Here is an 18,204-nt window from a genome sequence, read left to right as displayed (position 1 = left end):
GTTCAGACTGAAAACAAGTTGGGTCTGTTATATTTTATATTTTCTTCTTTCTCACCCACAGTTGAATAAACAGTTAAATGTCCATCGATAACTTCAGTCCGGTTCTGAGGTTTACTCACTGTAATATATAGAGCTATATAAAGAGAATTAAAAACAATATCTGCAACTTGTAGGCCAACTTCTTGCTAGGGTGATTGCCACGTCGCAAGTGTGTGTGGGGGCTTGTTAAATTAGTACCTTTCAAAGTGCAAAGTCAACGTGAGCCCTTAGGATACGCTGAGACAGGACACACGGAGGACAAGACATTCTACTTTGAATGTTGTGTTTGGACGTCACCTGCAGTTCACCTTAAAAAACATGACCACCCATCTTTCAAACAGGAAAGCTCATCTTTCAAAGTCATGACAGGCTAAGGCAAACCTTGTATCTGGGAATCTCCAGCATAGACCTTTGACCTTGTTGTTAGGTTAGAAATGCAAGAGTTTTTCAGGCAGTTTGATAAAGCATTTACTTATGTAGTTTATATGGGTATTCTTGATTGATAAGGATTTGATCAGTAAAGGCGTTAACGATGATGTGTAATTCAAACGCCCGCTGCTTTATGAAGTCATACCACTGCCAGCCAACAGAGGACTCACCGGATTATTGAACTCTTAATGTTTCACTTAGTATTTTTGTATACAAGGGGTATACAATACTAATTGGAACATTAAGATAGATAACACACACACACAAACAAACCTGTAGGAAAACCTTGCGAAAGATCATTTTCTTTTTTTGTTTTCACCACAGAAATAACCTTGTTGATGCCTCCAACCAGGGTAGACACTTTAACATCAATCTTTTTATCCAAATTCATCACGAAGAACGTAGGGAGGCATAGCACAGACATTCTCAACAGCCTCAGAAGCACTTCGTATCGAGGGATCTGGAAGCCTCAGGTTATGCACAGTGTGGACTTAAGGCTGAGCTGTTCTACCACTACTACTACTCTACTCCCCGTGGCGGTCAGATCGTGACGAGGTGTATTTCACAGACAGTCCTCAACGGGGGTCACGTCGGGGGCACCATGGAAACCACGAGCACAGGTCGCCTTCCAGCCGGAGACTCTCATGAACACACATTTCTTACTTTCTTAAAAAAAAGAAGACACAGGGCTTTTCGCTCTGGTTGCGTTTGCAGACAGTGTGTGTTGGTTGCTTCACTTTACTGGCCCGGTCGTAATTCAACTGTGCAAACCATGAAGTGTACAAAAGAGGACAAAAGGTTAGGAGGCATGGCAGGCAGCTGCCGGGTCTTCAAGGGGATGGGTATAGCACGGGGCCCACTGGAAATACCCGCGTAGCCCGTGATGGCGTGATCACCGGTGACAAGTTATATAAAGGGGGTCCTCTTTGGGGGGCACCCGAAGAGGACCCCCTGGGGACACAGGGATCAAAGCAGACACAGGGAGATGGAGCAGAGAGGGGGTCTGGCCTTATAAGGGAGGGTTCTCTCTGTAGCCCGGCAGCGTTCCAGTGACTCCAGCGTATCGCGGGCCCTGAGAGTCTCTTCTGGCTCTTCGTCGTCATTGCGTCGCACACTGGCCCACAGAATATATGTCTAAATATATTCTGTTACACAACATAACACATGGCGATGGCTACAAGATGTTTCGCAGGAATTAAGAAGTTTTGCTAAGGATCTTAGCCTGCCAAAAGAAGACTGTCATCAAGTCAATGGTGTACCATTGCACGCACCAGCATTGTAATTACCTCCACACTCAAGGCCTCAATGCTTTACACATGAAAGCCGTACTCGTCGGCTCAGCAATCTCCTTCAGCCCTATACTGCTGGGATTGTCCAAAGGCTAAGGCCGTGACACAGGTTTCCTTGCATGGGAAGAAGCTAATGCCTCTCCTAACAGTGGGTTTGAAGCGAGCACGGCACGCCTTTACTGCTACGGCCGTGGTTGTTTACTGACATTCTGAGGGATCCGGAGAGGTCTGCCGCAAACTGCCTCGCTTTTGTGACCGAGATTGAAATAAAACCATTGTAATTATTCACATGTGCCGTCGCCCCCGCCGACACTAACGCACGTTTGATGCAGCGTGCGACGGGAGCGCCCACAGAGGTTGATCCTGCTCTCTGAAGCTGGCGGAGAGAGCATTGCGGCAGGGCAGCGCACGCCATGGGTCCTGCCTCTGCTCCTATCTGGGAGAGGGACCTCAGAAGGCAGGGCTGACCGAGCACCACATCCATGCAGCTGCAGGGGCCGGGCCCCACGAGAGACCGAGGAGACATGACGAGTCAGGGCTGTGGGGTGGTCGATGGGGGGTTCAAGGGGGGGTTGTCTCGCTCCTCTACACGGTCGCTTCATCACCGCCAGGGTCGACACGTCTCTGTTGTAGCCCTTGCGCCGCTAGAGTGTCTGTCCAATGGGATGAGCGCTTCAACAGCGTTTGCGTGTGAGCACTCGTCGGGATGTTTATCAGCCCAGCGGCACTCTGTGTTTTGTGTGGTGATGGATCGGTGCCGGGGTCTAACGCCAGACTCCTCCCCCTTTCACAGCAGACAGCTGATTTATGTCGGGACATGGACACTTGTACTCTGAGGAGCGGAATGTAGAGAATGCTAAAGACCCCTCCTCTGCTTGTTCTGTCCACAGCGGAACAAACGGAGCGGGCGCCCTGTGGGGTGCCTGAAGCCAGCCCTCCCTCTACAAGGGAGGAATCAGTGTGTATCATTACTAGTTATAACAGTGAGGAGAAATCTGGCACAATTCTTCTCAATGCTAGTAAACCCCCACCCCCCCCCCCCCACACACACCAACACATACACACACACATGCTGCCAATACCTCCCCTCGACACTGACAAGAAAGAAAACGACAACATACGACAAAATGTTTTTATTTGTGTTGTATCATTAAAAACACAAATCTGTGCGTATGCATAGAGTTCTATGAAATAGGCCTACTCGCAAGGAAAACGATCATGTGACGAAACAAAAGAGTGCGTTGTTAAACACGGTTGAAGGTCACACAAAAATGCATATAGGTAAACGAGGAAACCAAAGGTCAAGGTTGTGCAATAAAAAAGCCATGAAGACATAAGGACACCCGAAGCACTTTCAAAAGAATCATGTATATGGGCTGCAATAGTCCGTAAACCACAAGTCTATACTTTGTAGCCGATATCAGTAATTAATTGCTAAATCAAAGGCACAATGGTTGAGTTTGAGTTATAATAGAATAGCGCATGCACCCTAACATGCTGATAGCATGACTGAAAAACATGAAGAATAACCAGCACTCCATAGAAGCTAGAATAGTTCTCTATTTCAAACATAAAAAATATAAGCAGCTCTGCCTTCTGCAACTCATTCTGTTGCAGCGATACATCCAGACACCGTTCTGATTGCTTTGCGAGGTCAATGTCCGTACATTCCCTTGGTTCTCTCAAGGGGCTCTCTGCATTGTTCAGGGCCGGCTCTTGGCTGAAGGTTTGTCCATTATGTTGAGCACTTCATCCAGGATGGATGGGCCCAGATCAAGTTCAAGCGAGAGCATAGATCCGGTAATCTGCACCAGGGAATCCCGTGACAATCTCTTATCCTTGCCGAACTCATAGTCAAAGTCACACACCCGTCCCTCCTCCACGCCGCTGTCCCTGTCTGCGTAGTCTCCGCTGAAACGAGAAGGCCCCTTCTCATAACCCATGGTTATGTTGTTGCCAAATGGTCCAAAATCGCAGTTCCCCGTGCTGTTGAGACTGCCGTCGCCGTTGTAGATTTCCTCCTCATGACTGCGGCCCATGAAACTTCCCTTCCCGTCGAAACTTTCGTAGCTGTCGCTGCTCGCGTCACTGTGCAGGCTCCCGTTGGTTTTGTAGCTGCTTTTGCTGAGATTGTTGGCATTAAAGGACCGGGGCTTCTCAGACCTCTTGTCCCGTTTTTTCATTTTGGTAGCATCAGACACTGCCTTGGAGGCCGGCTTCGACGGTTTCCCAAGCAGATCCAAGAGCACGTCGGGCTTCGACTGCATGCTCGGAGAGGGCTGCGTGGGCTCCTCGGCGAAGACGTCCATAGAGTGTAAGAGCGCGTCCGTCTGCATCCTCTCCAGCGCGTCCGCCCTGTCCTGCTTCATGGCGGCCGTGGGACCCAGGATGTCCTCCAGGGGCGCGGGGGGGAGCGGGAACGCCGAGGAGCTGATCAGGGGCAGCGTCAGGGCCTGACCCCCGCCCATGGCCGGCAGCGAGATGGCGTTCTTCAGCACCGGGGACGGGGTCTCGGCGAAGTAGGCGTCAGAGGTGCTGCAGGTCCTCTGGTAGTCGCTCTGCGTGCCGTACTGCGGGTGGACGACCTCCGCCTTCCCCGGCAGCAGCTCGAACCGCCCCTGGAGGAAGGACATGTCCCCGAAGGCGTCCCTCTCCCCGCCCCGGCCGATGTGGACGGTGTGGCGGAAGTCCCCTAGCGGTGGACTGATCATGTCCGGGGACAGGATGTCTCGCAGGCGACATTTCTTCCCCTTCTTGCTGTTGTTGGGCTTCAGGTAGATGGGTGCTTTGGCCGGCATTGCTGAGGTCAACGATGGGTGTCTTGGTGTTCAGGAGAAACAGCAGTACAGTGTGCTCTCTTGGTATGGATGGCTGGACAGTACGCGGCGTGCCCTTGAAAAAGGACCCCCAGTTACATTCTCAAACGCTCAGGTCATGTGCAAGTCCCGAAATAACTTCAGCCGTTCTGTCATTGATCGGGGAATTGGATTCCAAGTGCTGAAACTGCTGAGGCTTTGGGTTGAGGGAAGGTCGACCGGCACGCTGTTCTGCAAAGAAGAGCAAAATAACAAGAAAAGGACAAGTGTTAGTTTACAAGCTCTTTGACAATGGTCAAATCCAAGCCTGTAAAACAATTGGCTCTTTGCTTGAGTCACAGTACAGGGAGAAGGAGTTATTGAGCAGCATGCATTCCACTGCATGTTTTTATTCAACACCTTAAACCCTGCATGGACAGATTTACTGAGATGTCCTTTCCTCAGACCTTTCCATGGGCCTTGCACTTTGATTTGCTGAGCTCCCCTACAACCTTCCTGTCGCCAGCCACCCAGATAAAGATCTCTAGTCACCAGCACAAGTCACATAAATACAAAAAATACAACTCAGAGCCAGCAGTAAATATCCCCCTCATCCCTTCACATCTGGAGGGAATGGCAGAGCCAGAAGGAAACATGATTGGTCCGAGTCCAGTCCAGCTACTGCTGCTCCTCAAGTTCCTCTTTGCTCTATTTGCATCCACATGCATTTTCTCATCTGGACGTGTTAATGGCAAACAGCTGGAGTGATTTTGGAGAAGAAAAGACGAAAGGGGACTGTGTTGGGATCAGAGAGGCACAGCTAGTTATTTTATAGAGGGGCTGCTGCTCAGAAACAAAGAGGAATAGATGGGAATGGACCAGGGAGGAGAGAGAGAGAGAGAGAGAGAGAGAAGGGGTTTTAGGTTGCTCTTGCGAGAGCGAGATGGAGTGAGAGATTATACAAGGTCGATGTTATGAGAGACGACGTTGCAGATGCTGATGTTGCTTCACTTTGAATAACCAAAGATCTGCTTTGAATTTGAACTTGAGTATCAACCGGACGAGTAAATGTCCAGTTTAGAATGTTTCAAATCTCAAAGCGGCTGATGAGTTTTAGAGGTCACGTCCGTGTGCATATGTGCGGTATTATTGTTGATGGAACCGCTCTATATTTGTTTATGAGCAGCTGGTCCGATGTGGGATGTGCAGAGTAGGATAAAGGGAGTACATCAGTTTTGGCCGGTTAGAGGGACCGACAAAGGAGAAAGGAAAGGACTGTGTATAGAAGTTAAGGGAGTATACGATGTGTGGGGTTGAGGTGTAGGAGGGGAGGAGGGGTGGTGGTGGGGGGGGGGGGGGGCGCACCAGAGAGGAGAGAGCTTGCCCATTTATAGACATATTTACTTTTGAGAGGTATGTCAGTGGTGACCGTCTTACAGAGTGCACAGTTGAACACGCACAACCAAGAGTGGCTGGGCGGTCAAGTCCAGCTCCTTCAGGGGAAAAAAAAACCCTGAAAGAAATGTTTGACTGAGAAAACATCCACATTCCTGCCCCATAGACACACTGAGGGACGACGTGCAGCGGGCTTATCAGAGCCTCTCCAGGCGCAATGCTCTTTAACAGCAGCTTAGGAGAGAGAGAAGGAGAGAGAGAGAGAGAGAGAGGGGGAGAGAGAGAGAGAGAGAGAGAGAGAGAGAGAGAGAGAGAGAGAGAGAGAGAGAGAGAGAGAGAGAGAGAGAGAGACAGAGAGAGAGAGAGAGAGAGAGACGGAGAGAGAGAGAGAGAGAGAGACGGAGAGAGAGAGGGAGAGAGAGAGAGAGAGAGAGAGAGAGACAGGGAGAGAGAGAGAGAGAGAGACGGAGAGAGAGAGAGAGAGAGAGAGAGAGAGAGAGAGAGAGAGAGAGAGAAGGAGGGAGAGAGACAGAGAGAGAGAGAGAGAGAGAGAGACGGAGAGAGAGAGGGAGAGATATAGGGAGAGAGAGACCCATGAGATAGAGGGAGAAGGAGACATACACTGTTTCAATTACAAATTGCTTTTACAATGTTAATATCCTTCATATAAAGCTGGCTGAATTATATATTTTATATCTGTTATATTTTGGATTATGATGCAAGTGATTTTGGATGAATACAACTTGCAAACGACATAATCAACCTCCCATAAGGCCTCAGCAAACTGGCGGCGTGCCTATTCTTGGCATAAAGTTTCTGTATTAGGAGGATGCCATTCCAATTCAAATAAACCCGTCAGTCAGCGAGGGCTATGGATCTAAAGATAGACTCTGCGTCCACCGCGGAAGGATCCGGAGCATGTGTTGCACTCTCCTCATGTATTCTCAGTGCTGCTGTGAGCGCCCGAACTCCTGCTCTATTAGCTGCCTGTTGGGCCTGCCGGGAGATAGCCGTTGCGAATGGGTGTCATGGCTGCAACAGAGTGTTGCTGAGAGTGTTTTGTATGCTGAGGGTGAGCGAGGAGTGTGTGGCGGGAGTGGGGGCTTTTCGTCTGCTGCAGTATTTGGTTAAAAAAAAATCTCCTTCCCCTTCCCCTGTCGTCACTCAATCGTTTCTGACCTTGACGGGGGTCTGGGGGGGAGGACCTTCAGCAGCTAGTTAGCTTAACCTATGCAGCTGAGGCTGGTCGATTCTAACGCACCCCGCTCCAAGTCAGGGTTCCTGCTACGCTACCGTCCTTCGTTGCTCGACTCAGTCCCCCCTCCGACTCAAGCCGGCGCTTTCTCTCCGACATACATTATTGATTATCGCCATGGAATTAAATCTCCTCCGCCACGAGAATCGTCTAGACCGCCTGTTCCCAAGCGCCATGACGTGAGTTTACATCTGGGGCGTGCTCGGCGTTATTATAGACGATAATCCGGTTTGGGATCAATAGTTATGGACGGAATGTAAAGGAAGCTCATCAGAGGTACCCCAGCATCTGCCGCGCATCCCAGCCAAGGTCAGCAGTGGCGTCGGCCTCGTGGAGGAGGAGTCGGCTGTTATGGCGAGGCCGTGACCTTCACATCTGACATCCTGCTGGTGCCTCTGTTTGGTTCGGGTGGTAAACACGGGAGGAATGTCAGAGGCCACCGACCGAACTATGTGCAAAACAAGATCCATACAGCCTCTCCAAACCTCTCACAACACACACACTTCCACGACTGTTTTTCATTAGTGGGCCGGAAAAAAAAGTGAACTTCACTCGCTCATTGAGACAGGAATCAAGCATCCAATAGACGACGAGGTCTATGAGTTGATCTAGTCCAGGACCCAGAAGGAAGTTCCGATAAGACAGCCGGCGGAGGACAAAGGGACATGACCGGCTAGCCCGCCAGATCCACGTGAGTCTCTGCCAGGCAGGGTGTGAGCTGTCAAGCAGGTGTTCTGAAAGCAGGATGCTGCCCTCGTCTCTGGACGCGGCCCAGAAGAAGCGGCACGGGTTGGCAGCTCTGATCAGGGGAGGGTTGGCAACGCCAGCCCGACGCCACTGCAGAATGTCTTCATGGGTTTTATTTACACATCCGCAGGAAAGAGTGTTGTGGGGCAGGGGGGTGGTGGGGGATGTAGTGGCGCCCGGCCCCTGGCTGAGAATCACTCGGGCAGACGGTGCTACTGACAGGAGGTCTGAGTGCTCTCAGGCCTGCTGAAGCCCTATGGGTCAGTGGGCCATCGGCTGCTATTTGGAGTCCTATTCACCAGAGGGCTGCGTCTCATCAAAACAAGGGGCAGAAAGGGGCTACGAGTGGACGGGCGGGGGTGGCGGGGGTTTGACTCAGTGTGAGGACTGACGGATATGGGTAGTAATTGGGGGGCGCAGAGATGGGGAGTGCCGAGTGGGTAATTAAAGTTAAGGCTGGACTTAGCTTAACTTGGCTATTTCGGACACCTTGTGTGCATAAGTCACATGTGTGTGAAATAAATGGGTCAGCATATTCTTAGAACGAGTACAGCCCTGTTTAATGATGCCATGTGGCATCAGCGTATCCAAACATACAGTAGAGAGGCCTAGGCTAAGGTCTAAAGTTAGTGAGAGTGTGTGTGTTAGAGCTTGTGAGGTTCAAACCTCACTCATTGAACCTGACGATACCACTGTTGCATTGAACTGCATTGATACCGAACATTTTATCATGATATCGACCCTATACTTCATAGCGCCTCTGTAAGGTAATAAAAACATAAAACAGCCCTAGGTATAGTGTTGTAGCATGTTGTGTGTGCCCTGGCAGGTGGCTCCATATATTTCCCCACATAATGCCTTGAACAGACATCAAATGTATCTTGCTGAAGGTGGCTGGCGAGCTCCTCAGATCCTGTTCCAACACGCAGAGCCCTGGCCCGGGCGTCTATGAATAGCGGAACGACCCTCACTTTGGGTTGCGGCAGAAGAATAGGCGCATACCACAGGGAGCGTAATGGTAGCCTTACAGAATGGCAAGGAGCAGTTTGTTGCACAGGGAAAACCTCAATTATAGGCAAAGGCCTTCCTACGGGAGTTAGCTGGGGTGAGGGTGGTGGTGGTGGTGGTGCCGGGTGAATAGCAGGGTGGAGGCGTTTGTTCTTCCCCTATCTCCTTCCCTCCTCCTCCTCCTCCTTGTCTCCTGTCTCTCTCTCTCCTCCAGTGGCACCCGCAGGCACCCGGCCCCGTCTCTAGTCGTCCTTGGCCACGCCGCGGCAGCGGGACCATATCAAAGAACCGCGGGGAGATCAAGGGACCGTCAACACGGACGCAGAAGAGCCCCCGGGACTGGTGAGCAACGGCCCCTCGCTACCAGTTCAACCCTCCCATCCCCGCCCCCCCCCCCCCTCCACCTCAAAAGGCAGTTCCCGTCCTCCGGGAGATTACAGGCCGAGCCGGTGCCACATTTCAGGGAAACATGCCTTGAACGTGTAGCCACACTAAATGTGTCCCTCTGGGAGAGAAATGTGGCGGGGAGGAGGGGGTGTATCGGGTTGCCCTAAACGGATTGCCGCCAGTGTCGTATGCGTGAGAGCTTTCGCTGAACAAACACTCTTGTATGAGGCCAAACTTGCCGTGCACGCGTTACAAGCATTTCCTGTCGTTGAGGCAATAACCTTGTTACACTGCGGGCTGTTCAGCGGTGCACTGTGGAGTGCCTGTACTTTAGGCGTTAGGCTCTGCCTGCACCACAGGCAGACAGGCAGACAGGCAGACAGGCAGACAGGCAGACAGGCAGACAGACAGACAGGCAGGACAGGCAGGACAGGCAGGACACAGGATGTTAAATCATGACAAGTTCATGCATAATGAATCATCCCAGCCTAATAATCAATGTACACACCGCCGCCCCCATGGCAGCACAGGGCATCAAAATAAAGTCACAGTGCACCAAAAGAATGACCTTCTCTCTGCTCTTACCTCTGGGATGTAGATTGAGATATTCCAAAGGCGAGGTGGGGATCCCTGCTGAAGTTGGGCTGCCTCGGCCGCCCGCTGCGCCTCCGACGGGTCCTGATGCGTGAGTGTGTCCTCTGGCCGGAGCGTCGGTCCGTCTCAGTGTGTGTTGCTCCCGTGCCGTGTTGACAGTGTGTGTCTGCCGTATGCCTCAGCCCTCTGGACCTGCTGCTGTCTGCTGGGACGTCTGCCGGACAGCTGTTTTGGAATTCCTCTCTCTCTCTCTCTCTCTCTCTCTCTCTCTCTCTCTCTCTCTCTCTCTCTCTCTCTCTCTCTCTCTGTTCAGCTCCTTCTGAAATGCTAATCTCCTCCTACCCCTCCTCCTTCTATAGCTCTCTCTGCGTGTCTCGTGCTCGCTCTCTCCTCCTCCTCCCTCTCCCTCTCTCCTCCTCCTCCCTCTCCCTCTCTCTCCTCCTCCCTCTCTCTCCTCCTCCCTCTCCCTCTCTCTCCTCTCCCTCTCTCTCCTCCTCCCTCTCCCTCTCTCTCTCCCAGTCTGTCTTTATGCTGCTGAGTGTGGACTGTAGCAGCACCTGTGCTTGTTCCTTCCCCGGCTGCTCTCCATTCTTCTGCTTGTCACCGCGCCGCGCCTGCAGTCTCCATACATCTGATAAGAGCTGTGCCGACAGCAGACTCTTGACTGGGCTGTGTCTGGCTCTCCTTACTCTCTCTATCGCTCTCTCACTCTCTCTCTCTCTCTCTCTCTCTCTGTCTCTGTCTCTCTCTCTCTCTCTCCCTCTCCCTCTCCCTCTCCCTCTCCCTCTCTCTCTCTCTCTCTCTCTCTCTCTCTCCCTCTCTCCCTCTCTCCCTCTCCCTCTCTCTCTCTCTCTCTCCCCCCCCTCTCTCTCTCTCTCTCTCTCTCTCTCTCTCTCTCTCTCTCTCTCTCTCTCTCTCTCTCTCTCCCTCTCTCTCTCTCTCCCTCTCCCTCTCCCTCTCCCTCTCTCTCTCTCTCCCTCTCCCCCCCTCTCTCTCTCTCTCCCTCTCTCTCTCTCCCTCTCTCTCTATCTCTCCCTCTCCCTCTCCCTCTCCCTCTCTCTCTCTCTCCCTCTCCCCCCCCCTCTCTCTCTCTCTCTCTCTCTCTCTCTCTCTCTCTCTCTCTCTCTCTCTCTATCTCTCTCTCTCTCTCTCTCTCTCTCCCTCTCTCTCTCCCTCCTCTCTCTCCCTCTGCTATCTCACTGCCTCTCTTTGTGGTGAGATTGTGGTTCTGTTCTGCAGTAACAGACTCTTCACTGCAGAGCGCTGCAGAGGGGCTACTGCGGTGCATTCGGGGACAGCTACAAATTGCCTCACGGACGGCCGATGATCAACTGCGGCAAAAATATTACCATCCCGGGAACAGTGGTGGTTGTTGTGTTATTATTAATGGTGTTGTTGTTGTGGTTGAATAGGGACCAGGAGAGCCGTTTGTAGCCTCTATGAGACCCGGGGTCCTCTATGAGACCCGGGGTCCTCTATGAGACCCGGGGTCGTCTATGAGACTGGGGGTCCTCTATAAACCGAGGAGACCGCAAGACGCTGCATCGCATACACAGGCCTCTGTATCCCCCACGCATCCCAAAATATTAACCACCAGCAAATATGCATCGCCATGGAAACCGTTGCAGCTCTGAGGTGGTGAAAGGTGGTTGAAACCGGAGGTGAAATAAGGACAGAGAGAGAGAGAGAGAGAGAGAGAGAGAGAGAGAGAGAGAGAGAGAGAGAGAGAGAGAGAGAGAGAGAGAGAGGAGAGAGAAGATTAAGGTGGGACCAGGGGGGTTGATTTTTTAATTGCTGTGTGAATGTTTATGTGCATGTGGGCAAGTGGTTGTGTGTAGGTGTTGGTGTGCGTGTTTGTTTGCATGTGTGCGTGTGGCTGTGTGTAGGTGACAGTGTGTGTGTGTGTGTGTGTGTTTGCCTGCCTATGCAAATGTTTATGTGCATGATCGTTTGCATGTGTGTGTGTGGGTGCGCTTCTATTCCTCGGGATATTACGCGTCCAAAGAGGTCAGCTATTTCTCCTTGCATGCAAAAGCACATCCGTTCAAGAGAAAGATTCCCAGTCAGCCCAATCTTTTAATCTGTTAACTGCTTCACAACAACAAGACAAAGTATAGATTGGCCATCTAACAACTAGTGCTACACACTATGCAATTCATCGGCCCATTTACGAACCAATGCTGTAGCGTCTGCCTGTGTGTGGACACACTAACGTTGACACCCTTCTCTTGAGTAACGTGCCCGTTCGGTTGGCTGCGGTCGGGACTCAGTTGTGAATGGTGGCCTTTTAAGACGCGTCTCGCGGCGCTGCTTGGGGTGATGTCATCGAGGCGTCCATGTGTTCAGCGCGTGGCGCAACGCGCTGAACACATGGCCACTGTCTTTTTATATGTTTTTAAATTAGTAATAAAAAAAGACCCGATATTCTAGGAGGGATTCTAAATTCAAACCCAAGGTCACTCACATTAATAGTAATCTCCTGTTAGAGTATAACAAATAAAAAGACAAAAAAAGCTGTAAGGGGATTATATTTATTGAATATGCAGGTTCAAATCTTTCGCAATCATTTACCATTTAAAATCATGGAGACATTCACAACCCATTTCTGGTTTGTCTTTTTAAACTCTTGAAAAAACATCCAGTTAAACTTGTTCAAGACTTAAATTCCCCTCACTTCTCCCATTGGATCTCAGAGGCAATATCATCAAATCCAAAACCTTGTGACTGAACTTGGCATGTTAAATGCAGTAACATTGCCAGGACGATGTTTGTCATCTAATTTCACAGATTTTCTGTCACATGTTTTGTTTTTTATGATGGTATAATTCTATTTTTACCCCCCCTTTCATTCAGCACCGTTGAACCGTCATTAGGTTTGCATCATGTATTCCAACCGTTGAACAACTGAGGCTCTGTGTGTACGTATGTGTACGTGTGTGTTTGTGTTTGTGTGTATTTATGTGTATGGGTGGGTGTGTGTGTGCGTGGTTATGTGTGGGTTATTCATCCACTCCTAGTTGTCCTTTCTCAACTTTCTCAACTCAGCTGTCCGGAGGAAGGCGGGGTTAGGTCATCCACTTCCACCCACACCCTAAAACACACACAGGTTGCTGATAGAAAGCCCTGCTAAGCCCTCCCCCGTCTCCGCTTGTTGACGGGAAAAAGTTTCGAAAGAGGATTTCGAAAGCCCTCCCGTAAATCATCCCGGAGAGAAGGAGTAGCTTCTAGCTCTCTGCGTGCGGTCCATGACTCGCTAGCTTGCACAGATCTCAGGCTAATTCTAGAGTCTGTTCGCGCCTTTGCCAATCGACACATTCCCCTTCTCGATAGTACTCCACCCACACACACACAGACACACACACACAGACATGCGTACACACACACACACACACACACACACACACACGCACACACACACACACAGACACACACACAGACACACACACGCACACATCTACATACACACAGATACACACATACGCACGCACACACACACACACACACACACACACACACACACACACACACACACACACACACAGACACACACACAGACACACACACACACACATATACATACACACAGATAAACACATACGCACGCACACACACGCACGCACACACACACACACACACACACACACACACACACACACACACACACACACACACACACACACACACACACACACACAGACACATATACATACACACAGATAAACACACACACACTCACATTAAAAAAAACACAGGCGCACGTACACACAAACACAAATACACACACCACCACGCACACACTCGCACACTCACACTTGTACACACATATGTACAAACACACACGGTAAGGCCGCGCCCTTCCTCCTGTAAGACAGACATGTTCACACCAGAGCGGCGTGTAAACTATATCATTATCACTTGGCATCCGATGAAGACGAAGGGAGGGAGGGGAGCCAGAGGTCTGATGTGCTAGCTGGAATGTTTGGGATGTGTTTCCTTTGTTTTAAGATAAGAACGACTGGAGTCTTTTATGATGAGCTTTCTATTGTTTCATTGGAAGGGGAGGTGCTTGTTATCTTCCAGTACGCTTTTTGTGTGGTTCGTAACAGGTACCTGTTCAAGAGACTTAATGGTTTCCATCGTCGGTGGAATGTAGTTTAGTGGGCAAAGAGTGAGAGGGTTAAAAGAGGTAAGGGAGAGAACATGTTCAAATTAATTCAATCCTAACTTTTTTCAGTGGAGAGACACCGAGCCTATCTCTTTAGTTAAATCATATCAAAATATAAACAGGTTACACATTTCTGAAAATCCTGTACTGTTGAAAAGAAGTCCGCGAGAAATAATAGGATATAAAAGGTGTTTTCATGGTGGCAAACATTACCTTCCCAGTATTTATGTTTTTAGCAAAATGCCCCTCGGCCCCAAACATATTTTGTGAACAATTCCACTTTCTCGGGACCAGATGATAGATGGCAAGGCCATAATTACTCCGTTGTCAACGTTTTTCCTCGAGGGCTGTAACTTTTTTGTAGCTGTTGACCCTAATGCTGAGATTTATATTCCAGGCTCAGACAGTAAACATTTCACAATGTCTCCACCCCAACACACAGTACAGACTAACTAAGAGAGGTCAGTGTAATGGGAAGAATGGACAGAGGAGTCTTGTTCTGGGTAGTAGCTGCAACGTGACCAGCAGTGCATTGTGGGTAGTCGCTGTGTAGGCCTGTTCTGGCGTTTCTTGCACATTCTCACACATTCTTCGGCAAAAAAAGAGACACACTATAATGTTAGGCTGCACCCTGGAAAAGCCAGAATCAGTGATATCGTTGTTTTACAATACTTTTTGTCGATATATGTCTTATGTATTGTCTTATTTATCGTTTCAGAGTGCTGTGTGAGAACAGGATTCGGTCCCCACCTCTCCTGACTCTACACACTGATCACAAGGAACTGGCATCCATCAGGTCAATCCTCCAGGGCGAGTGTACACTGTACGCACTCTGTGTGCACTTCCACCCACAACACCCAAACTAGTACTCTAGTTTCTACTGCTGTCCTCCATCGCCCACCTCCACGAGCCCTACCCACCCCACCACCACGTCTAACCCCACCACCACCACCCACTCACCACCACCCCCCCCACAAGAAGCCATGAGGACATTGTGAGGAATTTACTGTAACAGAATCATCGACAATTCCCACCGTCATACACACATCCAAGATGCGGTTTTCTCTGTTACACAACTGCCAAATGCATGGTGGGTTGGGGGGGGGGGGGGGGGATCTAGGCAAAGTCATGTGCGGGTCGGTAATAAAGCAGGAGTATGCTTTTGGATCGGAGGGGAAAGCTTGTGGTCGGGGGTCTGGTTCTGTAAAAGCTGTGGATCATCATCCATGATCCACCACCACCACAGAGTGAGGGAGGGAGAGAGAGAGAGAGAGAGAGAGAGAGAGAGAGAGAGAGAGAGAGAGAGAGAGAGAGAGAGAGAGAGAGAGAGAGAGAGAGAGAGAGAGAGAGAGAGAGAGGGAGAGGGAGGGGGGAGAGAGAGCGAGAGAGAGAGAGAGAGACTGCAGTGTGGAGGCATTGAAGGATGTGATGCAGAGAGAGAGAGAGAGAGAGAGAGACAGAGACAGACCCTGGACGAACAGAGCTAGAGTCGAGCATGGCCGTGACTAAATGGATGGTTGAGGTTAGCAGGAGCCGGGCCGGGGGCCTCTGACACCTGGTGGGATGGCAGAGAATAAGATGTTCTCTGAGACTGATAAATGTCTCACCTTGGAAACACCTCTGGATGTTTCCGGGAGTATTTCTACAGGGGCCCAACGTGTGGGCTCAGAACTCAAGATGAGCCCCCCCCGTCATGGTCTGGTCCTCGTTAGAAAGGCGTTAAGGGCTCCAGGAAAATGTTCCAGAAACAAGTGTAGGAATTTGTAAAATGTACAGTGAGGCGGTTGCATGAGGGTATGTTATGTATCACGCTAATGTGAGTGAAGTTGATGTCCTTAGCACACTCAAAAGTGATACTAAAGTATGACTGGGAAGAGCCAGACTAAACATATTGCGTTCCAGATTTGAAGATGTCGAGATATACTGGAAATAATTGTTTGGTTGCATTTCTGTGCCATTGTTGATCACACGGTCATCGCATGACAGGGGAGGAGGAAAAGGTCCCTTGTGATAGCCATCTGATCGAATCGGATCCGATGATGACTTCCTGTTTTCCTCCCGCAGTGTCTCCTGGGAGCTCACGTGTGTGACTGTGTGTTTATGGCAGCCCTATCTCTGCCCTCACCAAATAACATTCCAACAATCAAGGAGGGATCGGAAATGCCATGAGAAAGGCGGTTTCTTCTGCGTTTTTTGTAGCATGTTTTTGTTTTTTTCCAAGAATATTCAGGCTGTATTGTCTTGTTCAGAGCATCTATTGTGGCTTCAATTAGAGTGATTGGGTGATGAATGATTGAATGTTCTTGGGCGCTTTGCATTGTTCGAATCACCCTGTTTTGGCTAGCGGGAATTAGATAGAAGCAATCGTGGTTTTACTATTATGGGATGGAAAAATACCTCCAACTATCTGGAGATATTCTCTTCAGTGGCTTTTGACCGCCAAACTCATGAACTGAGTTCATGGTGTTCATACTTATCACAGAAGTCACTGGAGTTGTATTTTTTGAAACAGAAAACCCATTTTAAATGGTGTTCCAGTTACTGATTTATTGTTGTGACATTTGTAAGACATTTATACCATAGCATCGCATTACTGTGCCGAGTGCAGATGCCTTGGGGAGTTTTATAGAGCGCACGTTCCAGAGCAGCATCTGCTGCAGTCTTTAAACAACGCGGTTTTAATTATGGAAGTTATTTTTTCTACTTGTGTTTAACATATTCGGGGGCAGGATAGTGGCTGTGGTATTTGACTCCCAGACAAAAAGAGATTAGGTTAAATCCCCGACGTCTGCAGTCTACCTGCCCAACCCCATCCGGATTGGTCATTGATATTATCTAATCTAGAATGAAATGCTAGAAATAACTTTGGACAGAAGCTAAATTACAAAATAGTTACACATATATGTGATCTGCAGTACATAGTACTTATAAAACATTATATTTATATCAGAATAATAGCACACATCTCTGTTGTTGGCTTGCCCTCTCCCTGGGCAAGTAACGTTCAATAACGTTCTAATCATACATCCTAACTCCCAATATATGGCTTACGTTATATGCTAGAAAAATAAATATAGTAAAAAGAATAGCTTTATACACAATAATGGAAACGTACTCAAGGTCTCGTGGAAAACCTACATCGATGTCCTTAATCTCAAACTGAACATAAATCCAGGTTATCTAACCACGAAACGAGAGTTTGATTGATGATACAACACAACACCCTTCATGAAGAATGGATCCATTGAGCAGCCGAACGGTGTGGCCTGGTCCTCAGCCTGAAACACGAGACCGGACCGGGGCCCGGCGTGTTGTGGCTACCGGTCCTAACGTGTTATGAGAAAGGAGGAGGAGTGACCGACTCCCGGGACCCGGGACCTCAGACACTGCGCTCCACTCACTATATGGACTCCGACCTTTGACCTCCACCCCCTCTTGCATTCCTCTCGGCCTCCGCTGCTTCTGCTTACCGGCCTCCTACCTCCCGACCTGGTATAATAAGACACGGATCGCTCACGAAATATAGAACCACCTTTCTCTCTCTCTCTGAATTCCTACGACCTCTACATTGATATGAGGTCATTAGCGAGATGGAGCGGAATGGGGGGGGGGGGGGCTATATTAGGAGCCTGTTGCTCAGGAGGCTGAGTGTGCGGTACGCTAAGCTAAAGCAGGTCCCCGCGCTGCTGAGGGCTAGGCCCATGCCAGGGATACCTTCAGCATTTATTCAGAGCCACTGAGCGTGTGCAGGAGATCTGAAGGTGTGTGTGTGTGTGTGGGGGGGGGGGGCAGTAAGATGTCAGCAAAGCATCCAATAGGCCAAAGCAAAGGACGGTGGATAGTTAGGACGGGAGACGGGCGTTGACACAACACACGCGCCACCAGACTATGGAACGAAAGCCTTTGCGACTGCATGACATGACAAATGAGTTCTTTCAAATGTTGGTCTGATCCATCCCAGATTCATCCTTTTGACCCGCTTGCTGACCCGCTTGCTGACACTTAGGTGCCGATGGAGGGACTGTCACCCCACAGGTTCTAGTGCATCGCTTAATGATAGTGTACGGTGACTGACCTCCCTACACGGGGTGTAGCCTGGTT

The 18,204-nt window shown here is 49.8% G+C and overlaps 1 protein-coding gene across 1 annotated transcript; it reads right to left on the bottom strand.

Moving 5' to 3' along the window:
• Positions 1-2,877: 2,877 nt before the first annotated feature.
• cdc42ep3 (CDC42 effector protein (Rho GTPase binding) 3) lies at positions 2,878-10,356 on the bottom strand. The gene is made up of 2 exons (XM_056610184.1): positions 9,930-10,356; positions 2,878-4,804 (listed from the first exon to the last, which is right to left on the bottom strand). The coding sequence occupies exon 2, from the start codon at positions 4,553-4,555 to the stop codon at positions 3,461-3,463; it is 1,095 nt and encodes a 364-aa protein (XP_056466159.1). The 5' UTR covers positions 4,556-4,804; positions 9,930-10,356; the 3' UTR covers positions 2,878-3,460.
• Positions 10,357-18,204: the final 7,848 nt, after the last annotated feature.

Source organism: Gadus chalcogrammus, chromosome 15, assembly GCF_026213295.1.
Source record: "Gadus chalcogrammus isolate NIFS_2021 chromosome 15, NIFS_Gcha_1.0, whole genome shotgun sequence".
Taxonomy (NCBI): domain Eukaryota; kingdom Metazoa; phylum Chordata; class Actinopteri; order Gadiformes; family Gadidae; genus Gadus; species Gadus chalcogrammus.
Note: the sequence above shows the minus strand (reverse complement) of the source record. Positions and strands in the feature narration are given on the sequence as shown.